Raw genomic sequence first — 24,556 nt, forward strand, 5'->3', positions numbered from 1 at the left:
CTCCGCCCCTCCCCCTGTTGCACTAGGGAAGTGCCGCCGTTCTGGGGCCTTATCCTCCTAGCCAAGCCTCTCACCATCTGTAAATGGCAGGGAGGAGGCAAGACCCGTGATTTCTCAGCCCCCTCCCCATCCCCCGCCATGGTCCATGCTGCCCAAGTTCCCTTTATCCCATGACCATAGCTCTGACACGCAGCTTCCTGTTGGGGTTTCCTTGGCCTCACCCCCTGATTTGGGCCATTTCCTTCCCCAACAGAGGGACCTGAATGCCGGCTGATGCAGACATGGTATCCCTGCTGCTGCTGCCCCTGCTGTGGGGGGGTAAGTAGGCCAAGGGGGAGGTCTGGAGGGCACAGTGGGGGTGTGCCAGAGCCAGAGCTGAGCCTCCGTGTCCCCACAGGGTCCCTGCAAGAGGACTGGCAGTACCAGCTTCGAGTGCAGGACACAGTGACGGTGCAGGAGGGTCTGTGTGTGCTTGTGCCCTGCTCCTTCTCCTATCCCTGGAGCTCGTGGTCTACCCGTGAGAGGCCCTACATGTACTGGCTCCGGAGTGGGGACAGCTCCCATAACTCTCAGCTTGTGGCTACAGATGATCCAACAAAACCCGTGAAGACAGAGTTCAGGGACCGGTTCAACCTCGTCAGGAAGCCCCAGGAAAACGACTGTTCCCTGAGGATCAGAGAGGCCAGGAGGAGCGACCAGGGACTCTACAAGTTCCAAATAGGGAAAGACTATGGGAGATACGCTTACAAAGATAAGCAGCTGAACCTGCAGGTGGCAGGTATGGCAGGGGCCCCAGGAGAGCTCTGGGATGTGGAGACCCCCCCCCCCCTTAGAACAGGAGCAGGACACTGGAACATTCCCTGCTCCGGGTCTTGGGGCTGGGATGGTGGGAAGAGACATGGGGGCCTGGGGTCAGCTTGTGTCCTGAGGCCCTGGTCCCTGTCAGGGTCACACTCAGGGGACCCAGCGTCTTGGGGCCCAGGCACCTGCATCTGTCCTCCTCAGCCCTGACACAGGAACCCGATATCCACTTTCTGGAGCCCCTGAAGTCTGGCTATCCCACGAACCTGACCTGTAGTCTGCGGGGATCCTGCGAAGAAGGAAGACCTCTCAGCTTCTTCTGGATGGGGGTTGCTCTTGACTCGCTGGACCCCCAGACCCTCCGCTCCTCGGTGCTGACCCTCACCCCAAGGGTGCAGGACCATGGCAGCAACCTCACCTGTCAGGTGCACCTGCCAGGAGTTCAGGGCACTGTGGAAAGAACCATCAGGCTCAATGTCTCCTGTGAGTGCTGGAGGGATGGCTGGGTCCCTCAGAGCAGTGAGGGGAAAGGGGTCAGTCCTGGGATCCTTTTTCCAGAGGAGATTGGGGGAAATTGGAAAGCCCATCCCTTCCACTTATGGGGCTCCTGGAACAAAGGGTCGAAACCCCTCACCACATCTTCCTTCCTCAGACGCTCCACAGTTGGTGACCACGCGCGTTTTGCAGGGAAACTACACAGGTAGGAAAGATCCTCTCGCCTGGGGTTGTGATGAGAACAGGGTCTGCCTGCTCAGGGCTCAGGGCTTGGAGATGAGACCCTCCCTCACTCCTCAGCCCCTTGAGTCTCTGTCTGCCCCCCGCCCCGTCCCACCTCACCAGGGTCGCCCATCGTGGACCCAGGATAGCTTTCAGCTCCTGCCTCTTTTTTCCCTCTAGTTTGTGTGTATTATATATGTTTCATTTTAAATGCATTCTAATCAACATGTACCAGTATTAGTTTCAGGTGGACAACATAATGATTTGGTATTTGTTTGCACTGCAGAATGATCACCACAGTAAGTCTATGTAACATCTGTCATCACACATAGTCACAAATTTTTTTCCTTGTGATGAGAACGTCTGAGGTCTACTCTTAGGGACTTTCAAAGAAACAGTCTAGCACTATTAACTATAGTCACCGCATGTGTTACATCCTCAGGAGAGGATGTAACTTATTTATTTTATAACTGAGGTTGGTGCCTTTTGACCTCCTTCCTTTTTTCATTAGCTGTAGAGTTTATGGTTGTTTTCTTTTAAAACTGATTTATTTGATCTCTTCACCTTAGAGAGATGGGGGAGAGGGGTAGAAGGGGAAGGGGAGTCTGTTTAAAAAATATTTATGAATTTTTTAAAAGATTTTATTTATTTATTTGACAGACACAGATCACAAGCAGGCAGAGAGGCAGGCAGAGAGAGAGGAGGAAGCAGGCTCCCCGCTGAGCAGAGTCCAGTGTGGGGCTTGATCCCAGCATCCTGGGATCATGACCTGAGCTGAAGGCAGAGGCTTAACCCACTGAGCCACCCAGGCACCCCTTGTTTATGAATTTTTGAGAGAGAGAGTACACACGAGTAGGGGGAGGGTCAGAGGGCGAAGCAGGCTCCCCACTGAGCAGAGAGCAGGAGGCAGGACTCTATCCCAGGACCCTGGCTGGGATCATAACCTGAGCCCAAGGCAGAGGCTTAACCAATTGAGCCACCCAGGGGGCCCTAGAATTTATGTATCATTGTAATAAAACAGACACAAAGTAAAGCTTACTGTCTTCACCATGTTTAAGGCTAGAGCTCAGCCGTGTTGGAGGCTTTCAGTGCTGCTCCTGCAAGACTCTCTCCAACTTGCGAAACTGAAACTCTATGCGCACCAGACACTGACTCCCCAGCCCCAACCCCAGCCCCGGGCAGCCACCCTTCAGCCTCTCATCTTCCACCTCTGTCTCTGTGAGTTTTGCGGCTCCAGGTTCTGCTCCCCATGCTTGAATTTCTGTCTGCACTTCTTTGTGGCCGATCTCGTCATCTTCTGTTGGACCCTTCCACATTCTCAGTCCCCCTAGCTCCAGCCTGGACCCCTGTTGCTCTCTGTGTCCACTTTCCTGGGCATCCTCATTCTGTCCCCTGTCTCCCCCTGTGACCCCATCCCTATGCTGACCCTGTCCTGGTGCCTCCCACAACTTTCTAGCTGGTTATGGGTCAGATGTGCAGCTGCCTCTTGCTGATGCCTCTCTGTGTTTGCTACTTAACCCCAGCGGCGGGTCTGGACCCCACTCTGGGTAACTCCCCTTCTTACCAGCTGCACCCATGAGTCCGCGAGTCTTGAGAACTTCATTTCCTAAATCATTTCCCTCCTCTTGCCTTTGGCCCAGGCCAGCTCCAATTTTCTCCTGGACCCTGGACCATTGCTTCAGCCTCCTCCTCAGCCTCCCTGCCTCCTGTATATCTCTCTGTGGCAGGCCGCACTTGGCCCAGCAGGATCTTTGTAGACCCAGCGCTGATTCTGCATTTCCCCTGCTCATAGCCCCTACCGCTTCCCAGTAACCTCTGGGCAAAGCCCAGTGCCCTCAGCCGGGCTCCAGAATTTCTGACCCTGCCCTCTGTCCCGCCGTGATCATGTCTCTGATGCTCCCGGTCGTCCCCACCAAGCTCCAGGGACAAGTGCACTTCCCCCATCTGCCAGGCGGTTTCAGTTCCTGGCACAACTCCGCCAGAGCTGCCCGCTTTGGCTCTGTGGGAAGAGGGAGGGAGAGATGCCTCTCTGGGCTCCACCTGCTGGTGGTGACTCTCTTACCCAGTCCCGAAGATGCTGAGCAATGGCATGTCGCTGCCTGTCTTGGAGGGTCAGTTCCTGAGCCTGGTCTGCATCGCTGACAGCAACCCCCCTGCCATGCTGAGCTGGTCCCGGGAGGGCAAAGCCCTGAGCCCCTCCCAGCCCTCGGCGCCTGGGGTCCTGGAGCTGCTCCACGTAGGGGTGGAAGATGAAGGGGAATTTACCTGCCAGGCTCAGAACCCCCTGGGCTCCCATTACATCTCCATCAGCCTCTCTGTGCGCAGTGAGTTGTAATACAGGTTTGGGGAGGGGGCAGCCTGGTCAGGTGTTTGGGTTGTGGAAGGGACTGGGGTCTGGGGACAGAGCTTCAACCTCTGGACTTCCTTCTGCAGGAAGCCCCTCTTCCTGCAACTGTGTGAGTGAGAAGCAGGAGGGCTCCTGGCCCCTGGTCCTCACCCTGATCAGAGGGTTTCTCATGGGGGCTGGCTTCCTCCTCGCCTATGGCCTCACCTGGATCTACTACACCAGGTGAGTGTGAGCGGGCCCAACCCTCTCCCGGGAAATCTGCTGACTGGCCCCGAGTTCCAGGTGGGGCTCAGCCATCCCATTCTGCCTGGAGTTAGAACTACATGGCAGCTCTCTGATCTGAGACCTGTGTTGGTTCTGCAGGTGTGGGGACCCCCAGGGATCGGGGCCGAGAGGCCTGAGTGAGCCTCTTTCCTTCTCAAGACGGGACTGAGGTGTGGACCTGGAGCCCAGGGGGACAGATATGAGACGTCATGGTCAGCTTCTTCCTGGAACCACTCAACTCAAACCTTCTCCACTGTACCCCTGGACTTTAATTTAGGGAGGTGAAGGAGCAATGACACAGAGAGGCCAACATCATCAGAAGTTGCTACTTACGTTTCCCAAGGAAATGGGGCATGCCACACCATGCAGGGCCATGTGGGAAGAAGCACCACGTTTTGGCTGGGAGGCAGAATCAGGTACAGGGGAGGCCTCGCAAAAGCCTTTCCTGGGGTTTGTGTGAGAAAGACAAGGCCTGCAGTATAGTTCAGGATCAGTTAGTCTGAGTAATTCTGGGGGCCCTTGACCTAAAGGGGTGGCTCTAGTTGTCTGCTACCTGTCCTTGGTGATTTAGGGCAGGGTGCATGAGTTAGAGAAAAGTGGTGTTTGGGGCATCTGGGTGGCTCGGTTGGTTGAGCATCTGCCTTCAGCTCAGGTCATGATCCCATGATCCTAGAGTCCCCGGATTCAGTCCCCCTCAGGGCAGGGAGACTGCTTCTCCCTCTCCTCTGCCCCTCCCCCTGCTTGTGCTCTCTCTGTCTCTCTGTCTCTCTCTCTCAAATAAATAAATAAAATCTTTTTTTTAAAGGGTGTTTGTGGGACACGAGCTGGGGATTGGTTAGTTTGATCTGAAGGTGAGCTCCCTGCAGAACTCTTCACCATCTCTAAAAACTGGCTGGCCCTAGGAGGCACCATCTCTCCCCAGATGGCAAGCTTTTTAAGAAAAAAAGGGAAGTAAAAACACACCGTAGCTGATGCCCCCTTGTTTCTGCCAACGGCCAGTCTCCATCTGCTCAGCCTGCCTCTCCCTGCTGGCTCTGCCCATCCCACCCCTCCCACCCTCCTCCATTCCATCCCCAGCCCTGCCCCTGTAAGGGAGCTCCCTGGGCTTACTTCCCATGACCTGCTTAACCCCTGAGTTGCTGGTCTCCCAAACTTCCCTCTCAGTGTAGATGACAGTGCATAACAGAGTCAAGAATGCAGCTTTTCTTTCCCAGATGAGAGACACCTACCTCATAATAATTGCTACAGAACAACACATTTACTTATAAATAAAAGTTTTATTAAAGATGCAACATAAAAATTGATTTTACTGTTTAATGTCTCTGTGGAAGTTTCGAGAGCAAAGCTATATCTCAACCTTCTATCCTTTTTTTGTTGAACATGGTCTAAAGAAGACTTTTTATGTATTCATTGTGTTTGGAGGTCTAACTTAAATTGATTAAATAATCAAATCTAAGGAGTGCAACTAGATGAATGCTTACCTGTGTGCACACCCTTGCTTCCAACACCAAGTTCAACATACAGATTCCATCCCCCTGCCCCTGGGGGTCAGGTCCCACCACTGAGATGGGAAGAATAGGCAGCGGGCAGGCAGCTCTGGTGGAGATGGGCCAAGAATTGAGACCCCCTGGCAGATGAAGGGGAGCACACCTGTTTCTGTAACTTGGCGGGGATGACCGGGGGCACCAGAGACATGATCACAGCGGGACAGAAGGCAGGGTCAGAAAATTTGGAGCCTTGAGCGCTGTGCTGAAGGTGTTGGGCTTTGTCCCTGGCTCCTTCAAGTCAGCAGAGTCACACGCATGCCAACTCCCTCTTTTCTGTCGATACAGATCCGTATTGCCAGTTTTGGGGCGCTATGTAAGTGGACTCAAGCATTACATATGCATTAGGGTCTGAATCTTTTTTCCCAGTTTTACATTTTTCAGATTTATCTATATTGTTATATGTGTCAATAATTCATTTTTGGTTTTGGTATTGTTTTTGCTTTATTTTTAAATTTTATATAAAATCAATTAATTACCATATGGTGTAATATTAGTTTCAGAGGTAGAATTTAGTGATTCATCAGTTATAAATAAGACCCAGTACTCATTCCATATCGTGCCCTCCTAATGTCCATCACCCAGTTACCCATTTCCTCCAGCTACCAGTTACCCGCTCCGGCAAACTTCAGTTTGTTTTCTATGATTATATGGTTTGTATATTATGATTATATGGTATATATTATATTATATATTATGATTATATGTTTTCTATGATTATATGGTTTGATATTATGGTTTGTCTCCCTCTAATTTCATCTTGTTTTATTTTTTCTTCTCTTCCCCTATGATCCTCTGTTTTATTTCTTAAATGCCACATATCAGTAAGATCATATGATAATTGTCTTTCTCTGATTGATGTATTTCAGTTAGCATAGTACCCTCTAGTTCTATCCATGTCGTTGCAAATGGCAAGATTTCATTTCTTTTGATGGCTGCCTAGTATTCCATTGTGTATATATACCACATCTTCTGTATCCATTCATCGGTTGATGGACACCTGGGTTCTTTCCATAGTTTGGCCATTGTGGACATTGCTGATATAAACATTGGGGTGTCGGTGCCCCTTTAGATCACTATGTTTTTATCCTTTGGGTAAAATACCCAGTAGTGCAATTGCTGGGTCGTAGGGTAGCTCTATTTTCAACTTTTTGAGGAACCTCCATACTGTTTTCCAGAGTGGTTACACCAGCTTGCATTCCCACCAACAGTGTAGGAGGGTTTCCCCTTCTCTGCATCCTTGCCAACATCTGTCATTTCCTGACTTGTTAATTTTAGTCATTCTGACTGGTGTGAGGTGGTGTCTCATTGTGGTTTTGATTTGTGTTTCCTGGATGGCGAGTCATGTTGAGCCCTTTTTCTTGTGTCTGTTGGCCATTTGGATGTCCTGTTTTGCTTTTAATTAGTATGCCATGTGTGAATATCCTCCCAGTTGTTTATTCTAAATTACAATGACTGCATTTGTTTCTGGGTTTTGACTTTTGAGAGAGATAACAACCTTTTCAGAGAGAGAGCAACATTCCTTGTTCACCAGGACCATAGAACCACAAGTGAACAACAACAATAAGAGCAAATCATTCCAAACAATTCCCATTTGTCTTTCAAAAGCATACTTTGTCTAAATTGCCCTTTCTGGGGCGCCTGAGTGGCTCAGTGCGTTAAAGCCTCTGCCATCGGCTCAAGTCGTGATCTCGGGGTCCTGGGATAGAGCCCCACATAAGGCTCTCTGCTCTGCAGGGAGCCTGCTTCTCCCTCTCTCTCTCTCTGCCTGCCTCTCTGCCTACTTGTGATCTCTCTTTGTCAAATAAATACATAAAATATTAAAAAAAATAAATATATCTCCCTTTCTATACAGACTGGGGGAGAAGGACTCCAGAGAGTATAGTCATGTTAATGAAATACACTGCTTTAAACTGTGAACAAGACGGTTCTGGGTAAGCTGTTACGGACACCAGCAGACAATAAAGAAAACTTCAAACCCAGAATAGCGTGTACCCCAACAACTGGATGGCTCCAATCCATACTTTCAATTTAGATTGCAGTGCAATTGTTTGCTTTCCAGTTAAACACATTGCCAAAGTCTTTCAAAGCAGATTTCTGCTTAGAAATTCAAATGAAAACGCTAAGTCATAAAAAGTGTTGGCTTATATATAGTTTCTAACATGGTTCCAATATTCTGGGTGCCGGAAGGTAATTCTCTCTCAGTTCCTAGTGAAAATATGAGTCTTGGATACACTAAAAAGGTGATGTTACCAGATTCTAGTGTCACCTGTCAAAACACAAATATCTTTAAAAAATGTATCTAGCAGGGCGCCTGGGTGGTTGAGTATGTTAAAGCCTCTGCCTTCGGCTCAGGTCAGGATCCCAGAGTACTGGGATGGAGCCCTGCATTGGGTTCTTTATTCAGCAGGGAGCCTACTTCCCTTCTTTTCTCTCTGCCTGCTTCTCTGCCTACTAGTGATCTCTGTCTGTCAAATAAATAAAATCTATAAAAAAAAAATACCTAGAATGCAAGTGTCAGTAAACACTCAGGATGAAGGGCCATCAGAATTCAAAAACGAGAAAAATCCACATAAATTAACTCTTACTAATCTGAGAAATCAATATAATGTATATGTAAATTGAAAAACACTGTCTAGCTAGTCATTAGTTTCTAGCTAACTGATGACAGGTCATTCCAGCATTTATGTTCTCTTCCTGTGATATTTGTTTGTTCTGGCAAGACTCCAAGAAGCCCTGGCCCCTGAAAACAGCTCAGCAAAAGGCAGCCCTGAGGTAATTGCTTCAAATTTGCCAGATATTAAGTCCCAAGATTGCAAACATCACTAACAGGACCAGGGCCAGAATATAGATATTCTTGTGAGAATTTTTTCTGATAGTAAACAGCGTGCTGTAACTGACCAGTGGTTCTGTCTGCGTGCACCTTTGAGCTTTCCACACTGGCTTCTCTGCTGTCACTGGGTCGCCTTGGTCATGGATGGTCATGGCCAAATATTTTTCTTTTTTTAACATTTTATTTATTTTGGGGGGGAGCGTGAGTGGGGGGTAGGGTCAGAGGGAGAAGCAGGCTCTCTGCTGAGCAAGAAGCCTGATGCAGAACTCTATCCCAGGACCCTGGGATCATGACCCAAGTCGAAGGCAGAATAAGCTCCTTTTCCTTTTCAGCCATTCTTCCCTGCATTGCTTGGAAATCCTTCCCGCTCCAGAGAAGTCACTAAGGAGGCATCTTTCTAAAGTCCTCAGTTCAGTAATTCATTTGTTTCCTTGGCAAGCTGATTGCTGGAATATTGCAACTGTTGCAGATTTTCCTCTGGTTGCTCCAGTGAGTCCCACTTACTTCCTCGTTGGCTCATCAGATTCTTTCTTTTTTTAATTCCTTTTTAAAAGACTATTTATTTATTTGAGAGAGACAGAGAGAGTGAGTGAGAGTGAGAACATGAGAATGGATAAGGTCAGAAGGAGAAGCATACTCCCCACGGGGCCAGGAGCCCGATGTGGGACTCGATCCTAGGACTCCAGGGTCATGATCTGAGCCAAAGGCAGTTGCTTAACCAACTGAACCACCCAGGCAACCCACTTATCAGATTCTTTATCTGAGTGGTGGTTCTGCAGATCTGCTGGGTGCGGCTGCTGTGGGTCTGGATGACTGTTGGAATCCTGGAGCTGGAGCTCAGCGGGCTCCATGTGTGATCTGTGTCCAAGGGACTGTAGAACATGATGAAGAACTAAGACCCCAGGGCCCTGCTGGGCGTTCCCCGAAGCAGCCCCGGGACTGGACACACAGGCTGATGGCAAACTGGGAAGAGAAAGGGCTGGGGGAAGGGGCTGAGGCTGGCTGCACCCTCTCTGTTTCTCTTTCCTAGCTGCTCTGGCCCTTTGATGACCTCACTCTCGATTTAAACGTCATTTGGAAGGTGTTCATTCCAGATTCACATCTGGACAAGCATCCCAGCCTTCGGGGGTGGGAGGTGGGGGTCTTGGTGTTCTCAACTGCTGTGTCAGATGCAGGGATGAGACATGGTAATTTCCCCCCCCAGTGCCCAGTGCTGCCCAAGTTCCCTTTCTGCAGTGACCACAGCTCTGACACGCAGCTTCCTGTTGGGGTTTCCTTGGCCTCACCCCCTGATTTGGGACATTTCCTTCCCCAACAGAGGGACCTGAATGCCGGCTGATGCAGACATGGTGTCCCTGCTGCTGCTGCCCCTGCTGTGGGGGGGTAAGTAGGCCAAGGGGGAGGTCTGGAGAGCACAGTGGGGGTGTGCCAGAGCCAGAGCTGAGCCTCCGTGTCCCCACAGGGTCCCTGCAAGAGGACTGGCAGTACCAGCTTCGAGTGCAGGACACAGTGACGGTGCAGGAGGGTCTGTGTGTGCACGTACCCTGCTCCTTCTCCTATCCCTGGAGCTCGTGGTCTACCCGTGAGAGGCCCTACATGTACTGGTTCCGGAGTGGGGACAGCTCCCATAACTCTCAGCTTGTGGCTACAAATGATCCAACAAAACCCGTGAAGACAGAGTTCAGGGACCGGTTCAACCTCGTCAGGAAGCCCCAGGAAAACGACTGTTCCCTGAGGATCAGAGAGGCCAGGAGGAGCGACCAGGGACTCTACAAGTTCCAAATAGGGAAAGACTATGGGAGATACGCTTACAGAGATAAGCAGCTGAACCTGCAGGTGGCAGGTATGGCAGGGGCCCCAGGAGAGCTCTGGGATGTGGAGACCCCCCTCTTAGAACAGGAGCAGGACACTGGAACATTCCCTGCTCCAGGTCTTGGGGCTGGGATGGTGGGAAGAGACATGGGGGCCTGGGGTCAGCTTGTGTCCTGAGGCCCTGGTCCCTGTCAGGGTCACACTCAGGGGACCCAGCGTCCTGGGGCCCAGGCACCTGCATCTGTCCTCCTCAGCCCTGACACAGGAACCCGACATCCACTTTCTGGAGCCCCTGAAGTCTGGCTATCCCACGAACCTGACCTGTAGTCTGCGGGGATCCTGCAAAGAAGGAAGACCTCTCAGCTTCTTCTGGATGGGGGGTGCTCTTGACTCGCTGGACCCCCAGACCCTCCACTCCTCGGTGCTGACCCTCACCCCAAGGGTGCAGGACCATGGCAGCAACCTCACCTGTCAGGTGCACCTGCCAGGAGTTCAGGGCACCGTGGAAAGAACCATCAGGCTCAATGTCTCCTGTGAGTGCTGGAGGGATAGCTGGGCCCCCCACATAGTGGGGACTCTGTGTGTGTGTGTGTGTGTGTGTGTATGTATGCAGATGCACCTTGAGAGTGTAGGTGCGGAGTGGACAAGGGCAGCATTCCCCACTTTCCCTGTGGTCCTCTACCCCTCCTTGGGTGCTGGGTCATCTTCAATCCTAATCATCAGGTCTGAGGCGGGCCTTATCTTTCCATCCCAGATGCTCCCCAAAACCTCACCATCAGCCTCCTCTCCAGCGATGTCACAGGTAGGAAAGAACCTATCTTCTTGGAGACTGAGACCCAGGCCCTGGGGTCGGTGTAGGGGGTCATCTCCCAGCAAAGGGGAGGGGATCATAGCTTGAATGGGATCAGATGGGGGAAAAGCAAAAATAAAAATCAGCAGCCCCCTACCTCCCACGGGTGCACGCACCCGCATTCCCACGCACCCATGCTCACGCGTGCACACACGCACACACACGCACACTAACTACTCAAAGCCTGTTTCACCTCAGGAGTGGCACACCTCTGGCTTCCCGCCTACCCCGCCACCCCAGCTTCCTCCATCCTATTTCCTGGCACGTTCACTGAGTGAAGCCACCAAGCTCCCCAGGCATGTCCCAGTGGGACACTGAGCCTCCGCTGAAGATACGAGGCACAGACACCTGAGGTCAAACTCTTTGGGGCGTAAAGCCAGCCTTTCAGCCCTGATGGAACCAAGTCATTGGGTCAAGGAAGGAGAGGGAAATGCCAACCAGCTCCTGCGAAGGAGGGAGGAAGGAGACTGCCAGCCTCCCACAACTGGAGCGGGTGCTCTTCCTCTCTCTCTGTATCTCTCTCCCAAAGCCCTGAAGATTCTGGAAAAGGGCTTGACCATTCTCATCCAGGAAGGCCAGATTCCACGGCTGCTCTGTGTTGCTGAAGGCAACCCCCCAGCCCAGCTGAGCTGGGTCCTGGGGGGACAGACTCTGAGCTCCTCCCATCCCGCACACCCTGGGATCCTGGAGCTCCCTCAGATACAACTGGAGCATGAAGGAGACCTCACCTGCCAAGCCCAGAACGCACTGGGCTCCCAGCACATCTCCCTGCATCTCTCTGTGGTCTGTGAGTGTGGGGACATCTGGGGGCAGGCTGCCCGGGGCCTGGGGAGGAGAGACGCGGCTGACCCCTCCCCTTTCTCCCGCAGACCCCCCTCAGCTGCTCAGCCTCTCCTGCTCCTGGGAGGGCGAGGGGCTGCGCTGTAACTGCTCCTCCCGAGCCCAGCCGGCCCCCACCCTGCACTGGCGGCTGGGGGAGGAGCTGCTGGAGGGGAACCACAGCAACGCCTCCTGGACTGTCATCTCCAGCTCTGCAGGGCCCTGGGCCAACAGCTCCCTGAGGCTCAGTGGGCCACTGGGCTCCGGCCTCAGACTCAGCTGTGAGGCCCAGAATGACCACGGGAAACAGAGCGCCGCTGTCCTGCTGCTCCCAGGTCTGGGAGCTGTCGGGGGCAGAGGTGTAGGAAGGGGGAAGTCTGGATCCTAGAAAAGAAGGTCTGGGGGTGGGGCTGGGGTCTGCACAGGGGGCGACTGGTGGGATAGGGTGCTGCTCCATCTTCAGCAAGTTCTGCGAGGAGGTAGGAGAGCAAGAGACAGAGGCCCAGAAATGAGTCTCCCCATGCCTCTTCCCTGCAGGGAAACCAGTGCTCCTGGCAGGAGCAGTTCCCGCAGCTCTTGGAGGTGCTGGTGCCATGGCTCTGCTCTCCCTAAGTTTGTGCCTCCTCTTCTTTTGCGTGTAAGTCATTGTCGGGAGAGGTACAGGGAGTGCGGAGAGAGGTCACTCAATCCCAGAAACGCAGAGCAGAGTAGAGTAGATCCAGGGGGCATCTTCTGGGCGGTGGGGGGATAAGGGCTGCATGGAGATACCACTCCCACATGTTTACAGGGTTCAATTCAGTGGCTTTTAGCATATTCAGAGCTGTGCATCCATGACCACAATTCTAGGACTTTTTCATCAATCTCCAAATGAAAAAGAAACAAACAAAAGAAACCCTTTTCTCCTTGATTTTCATCCTGGCCCCATCCTCCCCCAGCGCAAGGCAACCACCAGTCTATTTTCTGTCTCTCTGCCTTTGCCTCTTATTGAGGACATTCTGTGTTAAGTGGAGTCATGTAACACGGGATCCTTCGTGACTGACCCCTTTCACTTAGCATGTCTTCAAGGGTCCTGCATGTTGTGGAATGTGTCAGTCAGTCCTTTAAAAAAAAAAAAAAAGATTTTTATTTATTTATTTGAGAGAGAGTGAGCACCAGTACGGGGAAGAGGCAGAGGCAGAGGCAGAGGGAGAAACGGATTCCTCACTGAACAGGGAGCCCGAGTGGGGCTTGATTCCAGGACCCTGGGATCATAACCTGAGCTGAAAGCAGACGCTTAAACAGCTGAGCCACCCAGGTGCCCAATACCTCATCCTTTTTTTATCTCCATATGCCGTTCCATTGCATGGATGGAGCCCATTTTGTCACTCGTGTATTGATAGACATTTGGGTTGTTTCTACATTTGAGCTGTCACGAAGAACACTGCTATGACCACTCGGGCCCCAGGGTTTATGTGTTAGGAGCATCTTTTTTTTTTTTTTTTAAGATTTTATTTATTTGACAGAGAGAGAGAAATCACAAATAGGCAGAGAGGCAGCCAGAGAGAGAGAGGGGAGGAAGCAGGCTCCCTGCAGAGCAGAGAGCCCGACGCAGGGCTCAATCCGAGGACCCTGGGATCATGACCTGAGCCGAAGGCAGAGGCTTTAACCCACTGAGCCACCCAGGCGCCCCCATGTTAAAGGCATCTTTAGTGATGAAGTTGGTCCAGCCAAACCTCTGCTCACCCAGGGGGACGTAGTGCTTATGTGCAGGTCAGGAAGGTCTGAGGTTGGTTCTGGGGTCTGGATGCCCTCTCACCAGGAAGCGGGCAGCCGGCCCATGTGAGTCTGAGCCGTGGCTGCAGCATGCTGCTTTCTCCCCTTAGAGTGAAGGCCCGCAGGAAGCAAGCATCTGGGAGCCGAGAGGGCCTGGATGACGAAGATCCTGTCATGGGTACAGTGGCCTGGGTGAGTGATGCTGGCGTCCTCTCATGCAGTTGGGGGGTTTGTTGGGCTTGTCCCTTCCGAGTCCAGATGGGGCTCCCAGCGTTTCCCCACCCCCTGCTCTGCGCTGGTCTCCTGGAAGAACGCCTGGGAGTTGACCTCCCTTCTGTTCTTCACCTTCATCTCCCAGAGCCAGTGGCCCTCTGGTCACCTCTTGTTCCATCCCCGCTGATCGGCCTTTTCTAGACACAGCCTAATGGAACCTCTCCCAAACTCTATTGCTTTCCAGCCATTTGGGAGTTTCAATGATGTTGTTTAGAGAATTGAGTCATATTCCTTGGTCTGATATTTAAAATCCCTCTAGCAGTCTCCCGAGGGCCACTCCAGCCTTGGTCCTGCTGTGGTCCAGCTACACTGGCTTTCTCACGGTCTCCATACACACCTGCTCCCCTACGACTTGGGCCTTTGCGTGTACAGTTCCTCCAAACTCCTGTCCCCGTTTCCACTAGACCACCTCTTGCGATCGCCATTCCAGCTCCAGCACCAACACCGTCTGCTCAGGGAAGCTTTTGCCATCCCCCTCCCTGCCAGTGTCTGTGTCTCTTTCTCAAAGAGAGAGCTCCATGTCTATCCCTGTCTTGAGGGGCACCATACACAACATCACTGTCTTTGCTTGTCTCTGCCCTGTTGTATTTGTGACGTCTTTGCGGGCAGGGGACTGCAGTTGTCTCTCACTCCATGTGCAACATGTCCCCTCTCACCTCTTACAAAATTGCACCCATGTCACTCTAAATGGAGTTATCCAAAATGCTTGATTCGTGACCAACCCCTTATTGCAGGAACAAGCATTGTTCATTTGTGCTTACTCCTTTTGTTCATGATATGATAAGCAGCTGTGACCCTAGTATCCAACCGAAGACCTCAAACACTGACCCTAACTTCCATACACTCAGGTTGCTCTGTGACCCCATCCCCAGGAACCACTGCTGAGTCTTTTCTTGCTAGCGTTATCCCATGGACATATGCCTAAAAGAGTCGCTGTTTAGTTTCATTGCTTCTGCACCAACAAAGGTTGTCACGTTCTGTGCATTCTTCTAGGACTTGCTTTTGTAGACCCAGCGCCGTGAATTACGTCATGGAGAATCATCTGTGTTGCGGGACATTGCCGCTGTCTGTTTCATTTTATGATTATGTCTTTTGCTTAAGATCCTGCTGCTGGACATTTGAATTGTTCCAGATTTCTGGTTCATATCTCATTGCATTCACATGGAAGAGTTTTTCTTCATTGTTACATAAGAATTTAGTTACTAGGTGGGAGGGTATGTGAATGTTCTGGTTGACCAGGTTTTCCAGAGCAAACGCATCCGTTTATACATCCATCTATGCCTATCAGATGCTGTTAGTCTATAATCTCTGTAGCACTTGGTTTTCTGATTTTTTTTTTCCATCTCACTATCTTACTCTGGTATTGATTTGCATTTCTTTGGTTGTCAATGAGGATGAAAATGTCTCTGCCTTCACTGGTATATGAACACCTCCTCTCTAAAATGCCTGGTCCCATCAGCAGCCCATTTTCCTATTGGGTGTTTGACTTTGTTATTGAATTTATTGGAGAGTTTTATACATTTTCATACTACTTTTCCTCTATTATATGCATTGTAAATATCTTCTCCAGTGAGTAACTTGTCTTCACTTTTTAAAGGTGACCTTGATGAAGGTTAGTTCTTAATTGTAATATAACCATATTCAACAATCTCTTCCTTTCTGTTGAGTGACTTTGAGTCTCATTTAAGAAAATCTTTCTTACCCTAGGATTAGAAGGATATTCAAGTATAGTTTCTTAAAAAAAAAAAAAGATTTTATTGGGGCACCTGGGTGGCTCTGTTGTTAAATGTCTGCTTGGTCTCAGGTCATGATCCTGGAGTCCTGGGATGGAGCCCCATGTTGGGCTCTGTGTTCAGTGGGAAGTCTGCTTCTCCCTCTTCCACTATCCTTGCTTGTGCTCGCTCTCCCTGAAAAATAAATAAATAAAATCGTTTTTCTTTAAGATTTTATTCATTTATTTGACAGAGAGAGAGACAGCGAGGGAGGGAACACAGACAAGGGGAGTGGGAGAGGGAAAAGCTGGCTTCCTGCCAAGCAGCGAGCCTGATACAGGGCTCTATCCCAGGACCCTGAGATCATGACCTGAGCTGAAGGCAGACACTTAAATGACTGAGCCATCCAGGTGTCCCCTTTATTTCATTTTTTTTTTTAAAGTAGACTCATGCCTAATATGGAGCTCTAACTCACAACCCCGAGACCAAGAGTCACATGCTCTACTGACTGAGCCACCCAGTCCCCCCATTGCCAATCTATTTAAACATTAGAACTAGTTTATCACATTCCAAAAAGTCCTCCTATTGGTGTTTTTATTGGAATTACATCTGTAGATCAACTTGGGAAGAATTTACTTATTTATAGATTCCGGTCTTCTTGCCCATAAAAACAGATATTAGTTTCAGTTTTTTCCAAGAAAGATGTAGAATTCCTTCAGACAGATCTTGCAAACTTTTATTTTACTTTCTTAATAACCAGCTTTGTTAGTACTACAAATGCTATCTTTTAAAAAGTGCATCTTCTGATCATTCATCAATGATAAAACAGAATGAAAACATTTGTTAAAAATTTGGGGTGCCTGGGTGGCTCAGTGGGTTAAGTCTCTTCCTTTAGCTCAGGTCATGATCTCAGGGTCCTGGGATCGAGTCCTGCATCGGGCTCTCTGCTCAGCAGGGAGCCTGCTTCCCCTCCCTGCCCCTCCCCGCCTGTCTCTCTGCCTGCTTGTGACCTCTGTCTGTCAAATAAATAAATAGATAAATAAATAAAATCTTTAAATCTTTTAAAAAAATTTATGAAGTGTTGGGATGCCTGGGTGGATCAGTCGGTTAAGCAGCCAGCTCTTGATTTTGGCTCAAGTCAGGATCTCAGGGTCATGAGATTGATCCCTGCACCAGGCTCTGTGCTCAGCATGGAGTATTCCCCTAACTCTTTCTCCCTTTCCTCCTCTCCCCACCCCAGCTCTCACACACATGCACACAGGCTCTCTCTCTCAAATAAATAAATAAATCTTAAAAAAAAATTATGAAGTGGGGCACTTGGGTGGCTCAGTGAGTTAAGCCTTTGCCTTCAGCTCAGGTCATGATCTCAGGGTCCTGGGATCGAGACCCACATCGGGCTCTCTGCTAAGCAGGGAGCCTGCTTCCCCCTGCCGCCCCCCGCCTGCCTCTCTGCCTATTTGTGATCTTTGTCTGTCAAATAAATAAATAAAATCTTAAAAAATTATGAAGCGTTAGGACACCTGGTTGTCTTAGTGGGAGGATCATGCAACTTCTGATCTCTAGGTCATGGGTTTGAGCCCCATGTTGGGTGTAGAGATTACTAAAATAATAATAATAGTAATAGTAATAATAATAAACTTCAAAAAATTTATATAAAGCATTTTAAAATTTTAAAAAATTACAAATAGTGTGTCATTTAGATTCTTATTGGTTTGGTAGCTGGAGCATTTTTAGATCTACTCATAACCCCGCTATACCACAGTTTTACAGAGGGATACCATCTGCATCCTCTGCAGACATATATTTCCTCTAAGAGATTTCATATTTCAGTAAGTGACGCAGTCTCCTGAATCAGTGGTAGGAAAGTGAGCACACTCAGACTCTATTTTCTGGTCACAGAGGTCTGTGTCATAAGGAGTGTGGGTAGTGGGTGGCGAAAGAGTCCACAGTCGCCAGTTCCTTAATGTGTCCATGTAGCTTCTCCTTCTACTTTCTACCATGGTGGGGCTGAACACCCCTGCAGAGTTCTTCTGGGGATCCACTGTAAATGTTCATTTCTTCCCAGTGACACCCAGCTCTTTGGGGTGCTGGTCTGGATGCTGAGAATTGTCTTTGTTCTCTCTGTAGACGTAGCAACACGTGAAAAGCAATTACAAATATATTGATCTTATATTCTTCCAGCTCGCTAAACCCTCGTGTTAGTTTTTTTTAAAAGATTCTATTTTTTTTAAAAGATTTTATTTATTTATTTGAGACAGAGATCACAAGTAGGCAGAGAGGCAGGCAGAGAGGAGAGGGAGAAGCAGGCTCCCTGTTGAGCAGAGAGCCTGATGTGGGGCTCGATCCCAGGACCCTGAGATCATGACCTGAGCTGAAGGCAGAGGTTTTTAGGCACCCCTAAAGATTCTATTTTTAAGTAATCTCTACACCCATTGTGGGGCTCAGACTTACAAACCCTGAAATCAAGAGGTGCATGGTCCACCGACCTACTGAGCCAGCCAGACACCCCTAAGCTCCCTTGTTAGTTCTAATAATTTGTATATAGACACTGCAGTATTTTTTTTTAAAGATTTTTATTTATTTATTCGACAGACAGAGATCACAAGTAGGCAGAGAGAGAAGGGGAAGCAGGCTCTTTGCCAAGCAGAGAGCCTGATGCGGGGCTCAATCCCAGGACCCTGGGATCATGGCCTGAGCCAAAGGCAAAGGCTTTAACCCACTGAGCCACCCAGGCGCCCCAATATTGAAGTATTTTTAACAGGTTTTTAAAAAAATTAACATGTAATATATTACTGGTTTCATAGGTACAGCTCAGTGATTCATGGGTCTTTTTTTTTTTTTTAAAGATTTTATTTATTTATTTGACAGAGAGAAATCACAAGTAGGCAGAGAGGCAGGCAGAGAGAGAGGAGGAAGCAGGCTCCCCGCTGAGCAGAGAGCCCGATGCGGGACTCGATCCCAGGACCCTGAGATCATGACCTGAGCCGAAGGCAACGGCTTAACCACTGAGCCACCCAGGCGCCCTGATTCATGGGTCTTATATAACACCCAGAGCTCATTACATCTGATGTCCTCCTTAATGCCTATCACCCAGTTACATCCCTCCACCCCCACTCCTCCAACAACCCTCAGTTTGTTTCCTACGATTAAGAGTCTCTTATGGTTTGTCTCCCTCTCTGATTTCTTCTTGCTTTTTTCCCTCTCTTCCCCTATGATCCTCTGTTTTGTTTCTTAAATTCCGCATATCAGAGAGATCATATGATAATTGTCTTTTTCTGACTTATCTTGCTTAACATAATACCCTCTAGTTCCATCTACGTCACTGCAAATGGCAAGATTTCATTTCCTTTGATGGCTGCATAGTATTCCATTGTGTATATATACCACATCTTTTTTGTTCATTCATCTGTTGATGGACATATGGGTTCTTTCCATGGTTTGGTTATTATGGACATTACTGCTATAAACATTCAGGTACATGTGCCCCTTTGGATCACTATATTTGTATCTTTAGGGTAAATACCCAATAGTGCAACTGCTGGGTCATAGGGTAGCTCTATTTTCAACCTTTAAAAAAAAAACATTTTATTTATTTATTTGACAGAGAGATCATAAGGAGGCAGAGAGGCAGGCAGAGAGAGGGGGGGGGAAGCAGGCTCCTCGCCTAGCAGAGAGCCTGATGCGGGCCTCGATCCCAGGACCCTGAGACCATGACCTGAGCCGAAGGCAGAGGTTTAACCCTCTGAGCCACCCAAGTGCCCCTATTTTCAACTTTTTGAGGAACCTCTATGCTGTTTTCTAGAATGGCTGCACCAGCTTGCATTCCCACCAACAGTGTGGGAGGGTTCCCTATTCTCCGCATGCTTGCCTACATCTGTCGTTTCCTGACTTGTTAATTTTAGCCATTCTGACTGGTGTGAGATGGTATCTCATTGTGGTTTTTGCTTTGTATTTCCATGATGCAAGTGATATTGAGCACTTTTTCATGTGTCTGTTGGCCATTTTAACAGGCTTTTCTTTTTCTTTTTTTTTTTTTCCCGATTTAAAAATTATCACAGGGCACCTTCTGGCTCAGTAGGAAGAGCCTGTGACTCTTGATCTCAGGGTTGTATTTAGAGTATTTAGAAATACTCTATCCTCTAGGTTCCATTTTTTTCCATATTCCATTTTCTCCTTTCTTAAAAAATTAATATATCTCTCTTATATCCAACAAAAAAACTTTAGTGTTCTTTTATATATCTCTTGTTCTCCTTTCCCTCCACTTTCCAAGATGTTGGTGCTTTTTTCTAGATCTTCATTTTTCATTCTGGGTTATTATGAACATACTTAACATTTTTAAATTTGGTCTTTTAAGATACAACCACGCATTTTACTGGGGTACTTTGTCACCTTTGTACCCCATATTTATTGCAGCATTTTCAGGTTTTGTTACTTTTATTTGAATTCTTCCTCCCAACATGCTTTCAATATGGGTTTTCTTGTGTTAAGACTTCTGAGGACTTGTGTGTTTGAAGTTTTTTTCATGCTCCTACATTTGAATTTCATTTGGCAGGATATAATTTCTAGGATCAAACTGATGTTCCTTCAATGCTTTATTTTGTTATTTTATCTTATTTATCCTTTAAGGAAACTTTATGAGCAACATGGGACTCAAACTTGCAGCCCCAAGAATAAAAGTCACAAGCTCTACCCACTGAGCAAGCCATGCACCCGCTTCCTTTAACTCTTTCAACACTGTACTCTCTTGTTTCTTGTACCCAGTGTCACGGTTAAGAAAGGTTATGTCTAGGGACACCTGGGTGGCTCAAGTGATTAAGTTTCTGACTCCTGATTTCAGCTCAGTCATGATCTCAGGATCGTGACATCTAGCCCCATGTCAGGCTCTGTGCTCACTGGGGAATCTGCTTGAGATTCTCTCTCCCTCTCCTTCTTCCCCTCCCCCTGCTTGCATACATGCATTCTGTCTCTCTCTCAAAAAAAAAAAAAAAAAAAAAAAGAAAAGGAAATTTTATGTCTTTATGAATTTTTCATGTTTCTAAGCGATCCACTCATTGTCACTGGAAACTTTTACATTTTTCTCTTCGGTTTTGATATATATATATTTTTAAGATTTTGTTTGTTTATTTGACACACACACAGAGAAAGAGCACAGAGTGCCCCACACAAGCTGGGGGAGTGACAGGCAGAGAGAGAGAGAGAAGAAGCAGGCTCCCTTCTGAGCAAAGAGCCCGATGTGGGGGCTTGATCCCAGGACCCTGAGATCATGACCCAAACTGAAGTCAGTCGCTTAACCCACTGAACCACCCAGGTGCTCCCAGTTTTGGTATTCTTAAGATTTACTGTGCTGTATTAGGGTATGTAGTTTTCCTGCTCTTTTAAAATTTTTTAAATTATTTTTTAAAGATTTTATTTATTTGACAGAGATCACAAGTAGGCAGAGAAGCAGGCAGAGAGAGAGGAGGAAGAAGGCTCCCCACTGAGCAGAGAGCCCTATGTGGGGTTTGATCCCAGGACCCTGGGATCATGACCCGAGCCGAAGGCAGGACTTTAACCCACTGAGCCATCCAGGTGTCCCTCCCTTGCTCTTTTTAAAATCTTCCATTTGTGGGGCCCTTTTCAGCTGCATTAGTTTATCTTTATTCAATTCTGGGAATTTTATCTTTATTTTGTCCGAGTATTTCTTTCCCTTTTTATTTCCAATAACACAACAGAACTCATTTTGTTCCTGGCTCTGCTGGTGACTAGAGGGCAAGTTACTTTACCTTCCCCCACCTCAGTCTCCCTAATCTGTAAAATGGGGGAAATCAGTATCCTTCACATTGTGGGGATTAAACGCGATTAGTAAACCTTCAATATGGCCTAATCAGTCGTAGCATTACAGAATTTTATTTTATCTATCTTTTTGCCTTACAGAATTTTATTTTATTTTTTTAAGATTTTATTTATTTGAGAGAGAGCATGAGTCGGGGGAAGGACAGAGGAAGAAGCAGGATCTCTGCTGAACAGGGAACCGGATGCAGGACTTAGTCCTGGGACTGGGACCCGGGGATCATGACCTGAGCTGAAGGCATACGCTTAACCGACTGAGCCACCCAGGCGCCCCAGCATTACAGGATTTTAAATGGATGAGTGAAGCGTTGGATTCATAGGAAGTGTCTGTGAATAGGAGGATGAATGAATGAATGAATGAATGACCCATTATCCCATACTTGCCTTATTCCTTCTCTGACTCCCTTGTTTCTCCTTTCTTCAGGGTTCCAGGCAAAAGTCCTGTCCAGACAGCCCCCCAACCCAAGCAACCCCTACCGGGGATGCCCCTCCCTCAGGGGAGCAACAGGAGCTCCATTACGCCTCCTTCAGCTTTCACAGGATGATGCTGAGGGAGCCTAAGGATGAGGAGAGCGCCGGCACCAGCGAGTACTCAGAGATCAAGACAACAAATGAGGATGCTTAGAGCTTGGCCTGAGGAATTGCAGCTCCTGGGGCAGAGGAGAAGTCAGGCACTAATCAGCAAAGCATGTGAACCACTGTGGCAATATGAACAGGAAGGACTGGCCGAGTGTCCCCAGGTGGAGCTGACTTGGGCTCTCATGTAGGCTGCCAAGGAAGTCACTTCATCTTTCTGTGCCTCAGTTTCCCATTCTGTAAATCAGAGATCGCGCATTCTGCCTCAGAGGTGGTTGTGGACATTAAAGAAATTAACACACAGAAATCAACCAACAAAAGTCCCATCTCAACTGCCTTACCTGTGCTCAGTACCTACTGCTCTCTCTTCTTTGGACAGAAAAATAATTGGCAAGTTACCCTGAGGCTTGGGATGACCAGGCCTGGAGCACAGGGTAGCAACCTGCTGGGGTCATTCTCCTTCCCAGAGCTCTTCAGAGCACGCCCCCCCACCCCAGGGAAAGAAAGACCAGTCGCTCAGCCTGGTGTTTGATTCATGACATATGTGCCTCTTATCATCTCTGTGGAGTCTTCTCCTCATCCCACTTGTACCTGTCAATTCTTCTAGCACATTCCTTCACCTCCTGACCTCCAGTCCCTTCCCTGTCTCACAGATGGGCCCCACAGCGATGTGTCCAGCAGCCAGAGAGCTGACCCTGTGTCTCCTACACAACCGCCTTCAAGGCTCTCTAGCCTTAGACAATACATCACGAGTATTGGCTGCCCCCAGCTTTTAAAGTCTATCACACCCTCCCTGCTAGCTACTGTTAGAAAAGAAACCACGGACCCAAAGTGGAGACACTTGCCCCCACAACTGAGCAAGCCAAGAGTAACAGCAGTCTCAATCTCTCCCGGAAATGTGACCTTTCAACAGAGGATCTGAAATTTCCTGATCAGCCCTGATGAGGTCACCAGCAGGATGAGAGCTTCCCCCAAAAGATGGCCTGACCTGAAAAAAAAATCTTTTCTTTTGGTAATAACTCCCTTGCCCCACCCTCCTGCCTATAAAAACCTACGTGCAGCCCCTCAGAGTGCCTGTCTCTTTACGGGATGGAATGCTGCCCAATTTAGGAGTCATTGAATAAAGCCAATTACATCCTCATTTACTCGGTGGAATTTTTGTTCCTTGGCCCCGCTCATCTGCACTTCTCTCTGCTTTCTTCCTTACAACCTCTGTGTTGTTCAGCCCATGGCTGTGCAGTTTGAGATCCCTCCCCTGGAGGCCCTGCCTCTTCGCTTCACCTTGCGTCCAAGGACTGGTCCTTCGCCTCTGAGTCCTTGCACGCACCGCGGCTCAGAGACTGGACAGAAGAAAGAGCTCATTCTCGCCTCTCCTATAAAGCTGAACTAACTTGTTATTATTATTTTTTTTTTTCTCAAGAAAGCACTAAAATGAAAGCAGCTGAAACTTCCCCAACAGCACTGTCATGCCGGTGCCCAATGAGCTTTTCTGAGCTTTCCTGATCGTAAGTGCCTGACATTAAGCTTTTAATTAAGGTACAAAATGGAAATTTTTCTAGAAGGAGGTAGGGCAAGAAAGTTATAGCATGAGAAAAGGATTGGTCCAGGTGAGGCTGCTTTCTCTTGTGTGGAGAGGTGAAGGTAAGGGGTGTCCTCCTAAGATTACCTCATCTTCCTTTGGGGGATGGAGGGACCCTTGTGGCAGACTCTTTGGTGCTGATCAGAAAATTCCTGACTGACCAGCTAGGACTGCGTCTCTGGGGAATGACAGAGGATGTCAACCACCTCCACTTTGACCTCAGTCAGTACTTTTTTTTTTTTAAGTAGGCTCCATGCCCAGCGTGAAGCCCAGCCTGGGGCTTGAGCTCACCACCCTGAGATCAAGACCTGAGCTGAGGTCAAGAATAGGACCCTTCATGAGACTGAGCCACCCAGGTGCTGCCTCAGTCTGTACTTTCTAATTGATTAAGTTCTTCATTCCAGCTTATCTCTGAACTCAGGCGAGAGACCTTGGAGGAGGGGGGAGCATCGTGATGGGAAGTGAAACTACCCCCTCAACCAATAAGAACTGCCTTGAGCCAGCGAGACCCAGTAGGTCTGACCCCAAGACAACCATCCACCAGACCTATCCTGCCTAACAGCATGTCCCCACTGCTCTTCCTCACGTACTTTCTTTTCTTTTTTTCTTTTTAATTTTTATTGTATTTTTAAAAGATTTTATTTATCTACCTGACAGAGAGACAGCAAGAGCAGGAATGTAAGCAGGGGGAACTGGAAAGGGAGAAGCAGGGTCCCCGCCGAGCAGGGAGTCTGACATGCTCGATCCCAGGATGCTGGGATCATGATCTGAGCCGAAGGCAGATGCCCAACAACTGACCCACCCAGGCTCCCCTTTCTTTCTTTTTTTTTTAAAATTTTATTTATTTA

At 48.6% G+C, this 24,556-nt stretch overlaps 1 protein-coding gene across 1 annotated transcript; it reads left to right on the forward strand.

The window, feature by feature from the left end:
* Positions 1-253: 253 nt before the first annotated feature.
* Positions 254-23,270, forward strand: LOC309853309 (sialic acid-binding Ig-like lectin 5). The gene is made up of 18 exons (XM_082711142.1): positions 254-318; positions 398-778; positions 1,006-1,284; positions 1,454-1,501; positions 1,754-1,806; positions 1,961-1,968; positions 2,540-2,736; positions 3,585-3,842; positions 3,952-4,087; positions 4,229-4,296; positions 9,969-10,349; positions 10,573-10,851; positions 11,073-11,120; positions 11,698-11,955; positions 12,038-12,322; positions 12,525-12,624; positions 13,850-13,931; positions 21,978-23,270. The coding sequence occupies exons 1-18, from the start codon at positions 264-266 to the stop codon at positions 22,176-22,178; spliced, it is 3,117 nt and encodes a 1,038-aa protein (XP_082567268.1). The 5' UTR covers positions 254-263; the 3' UTR covers positions 22,179-23,270.
* The last annotated feature ends 1,286 nt before the right edge of the window (positions 23,271-24,556 follow it).

Source organism: Mustela nivalis (assembly GCF_964662115.1).
Source record: "Mustela nivalis genome assembly, chromosome: 18".
Lineage (NCBI taxonomy): Eukaryota > Metazoa > Chordata > Mammalia > Carnivora > Mustelidae > Mustela > Mustela nivalis.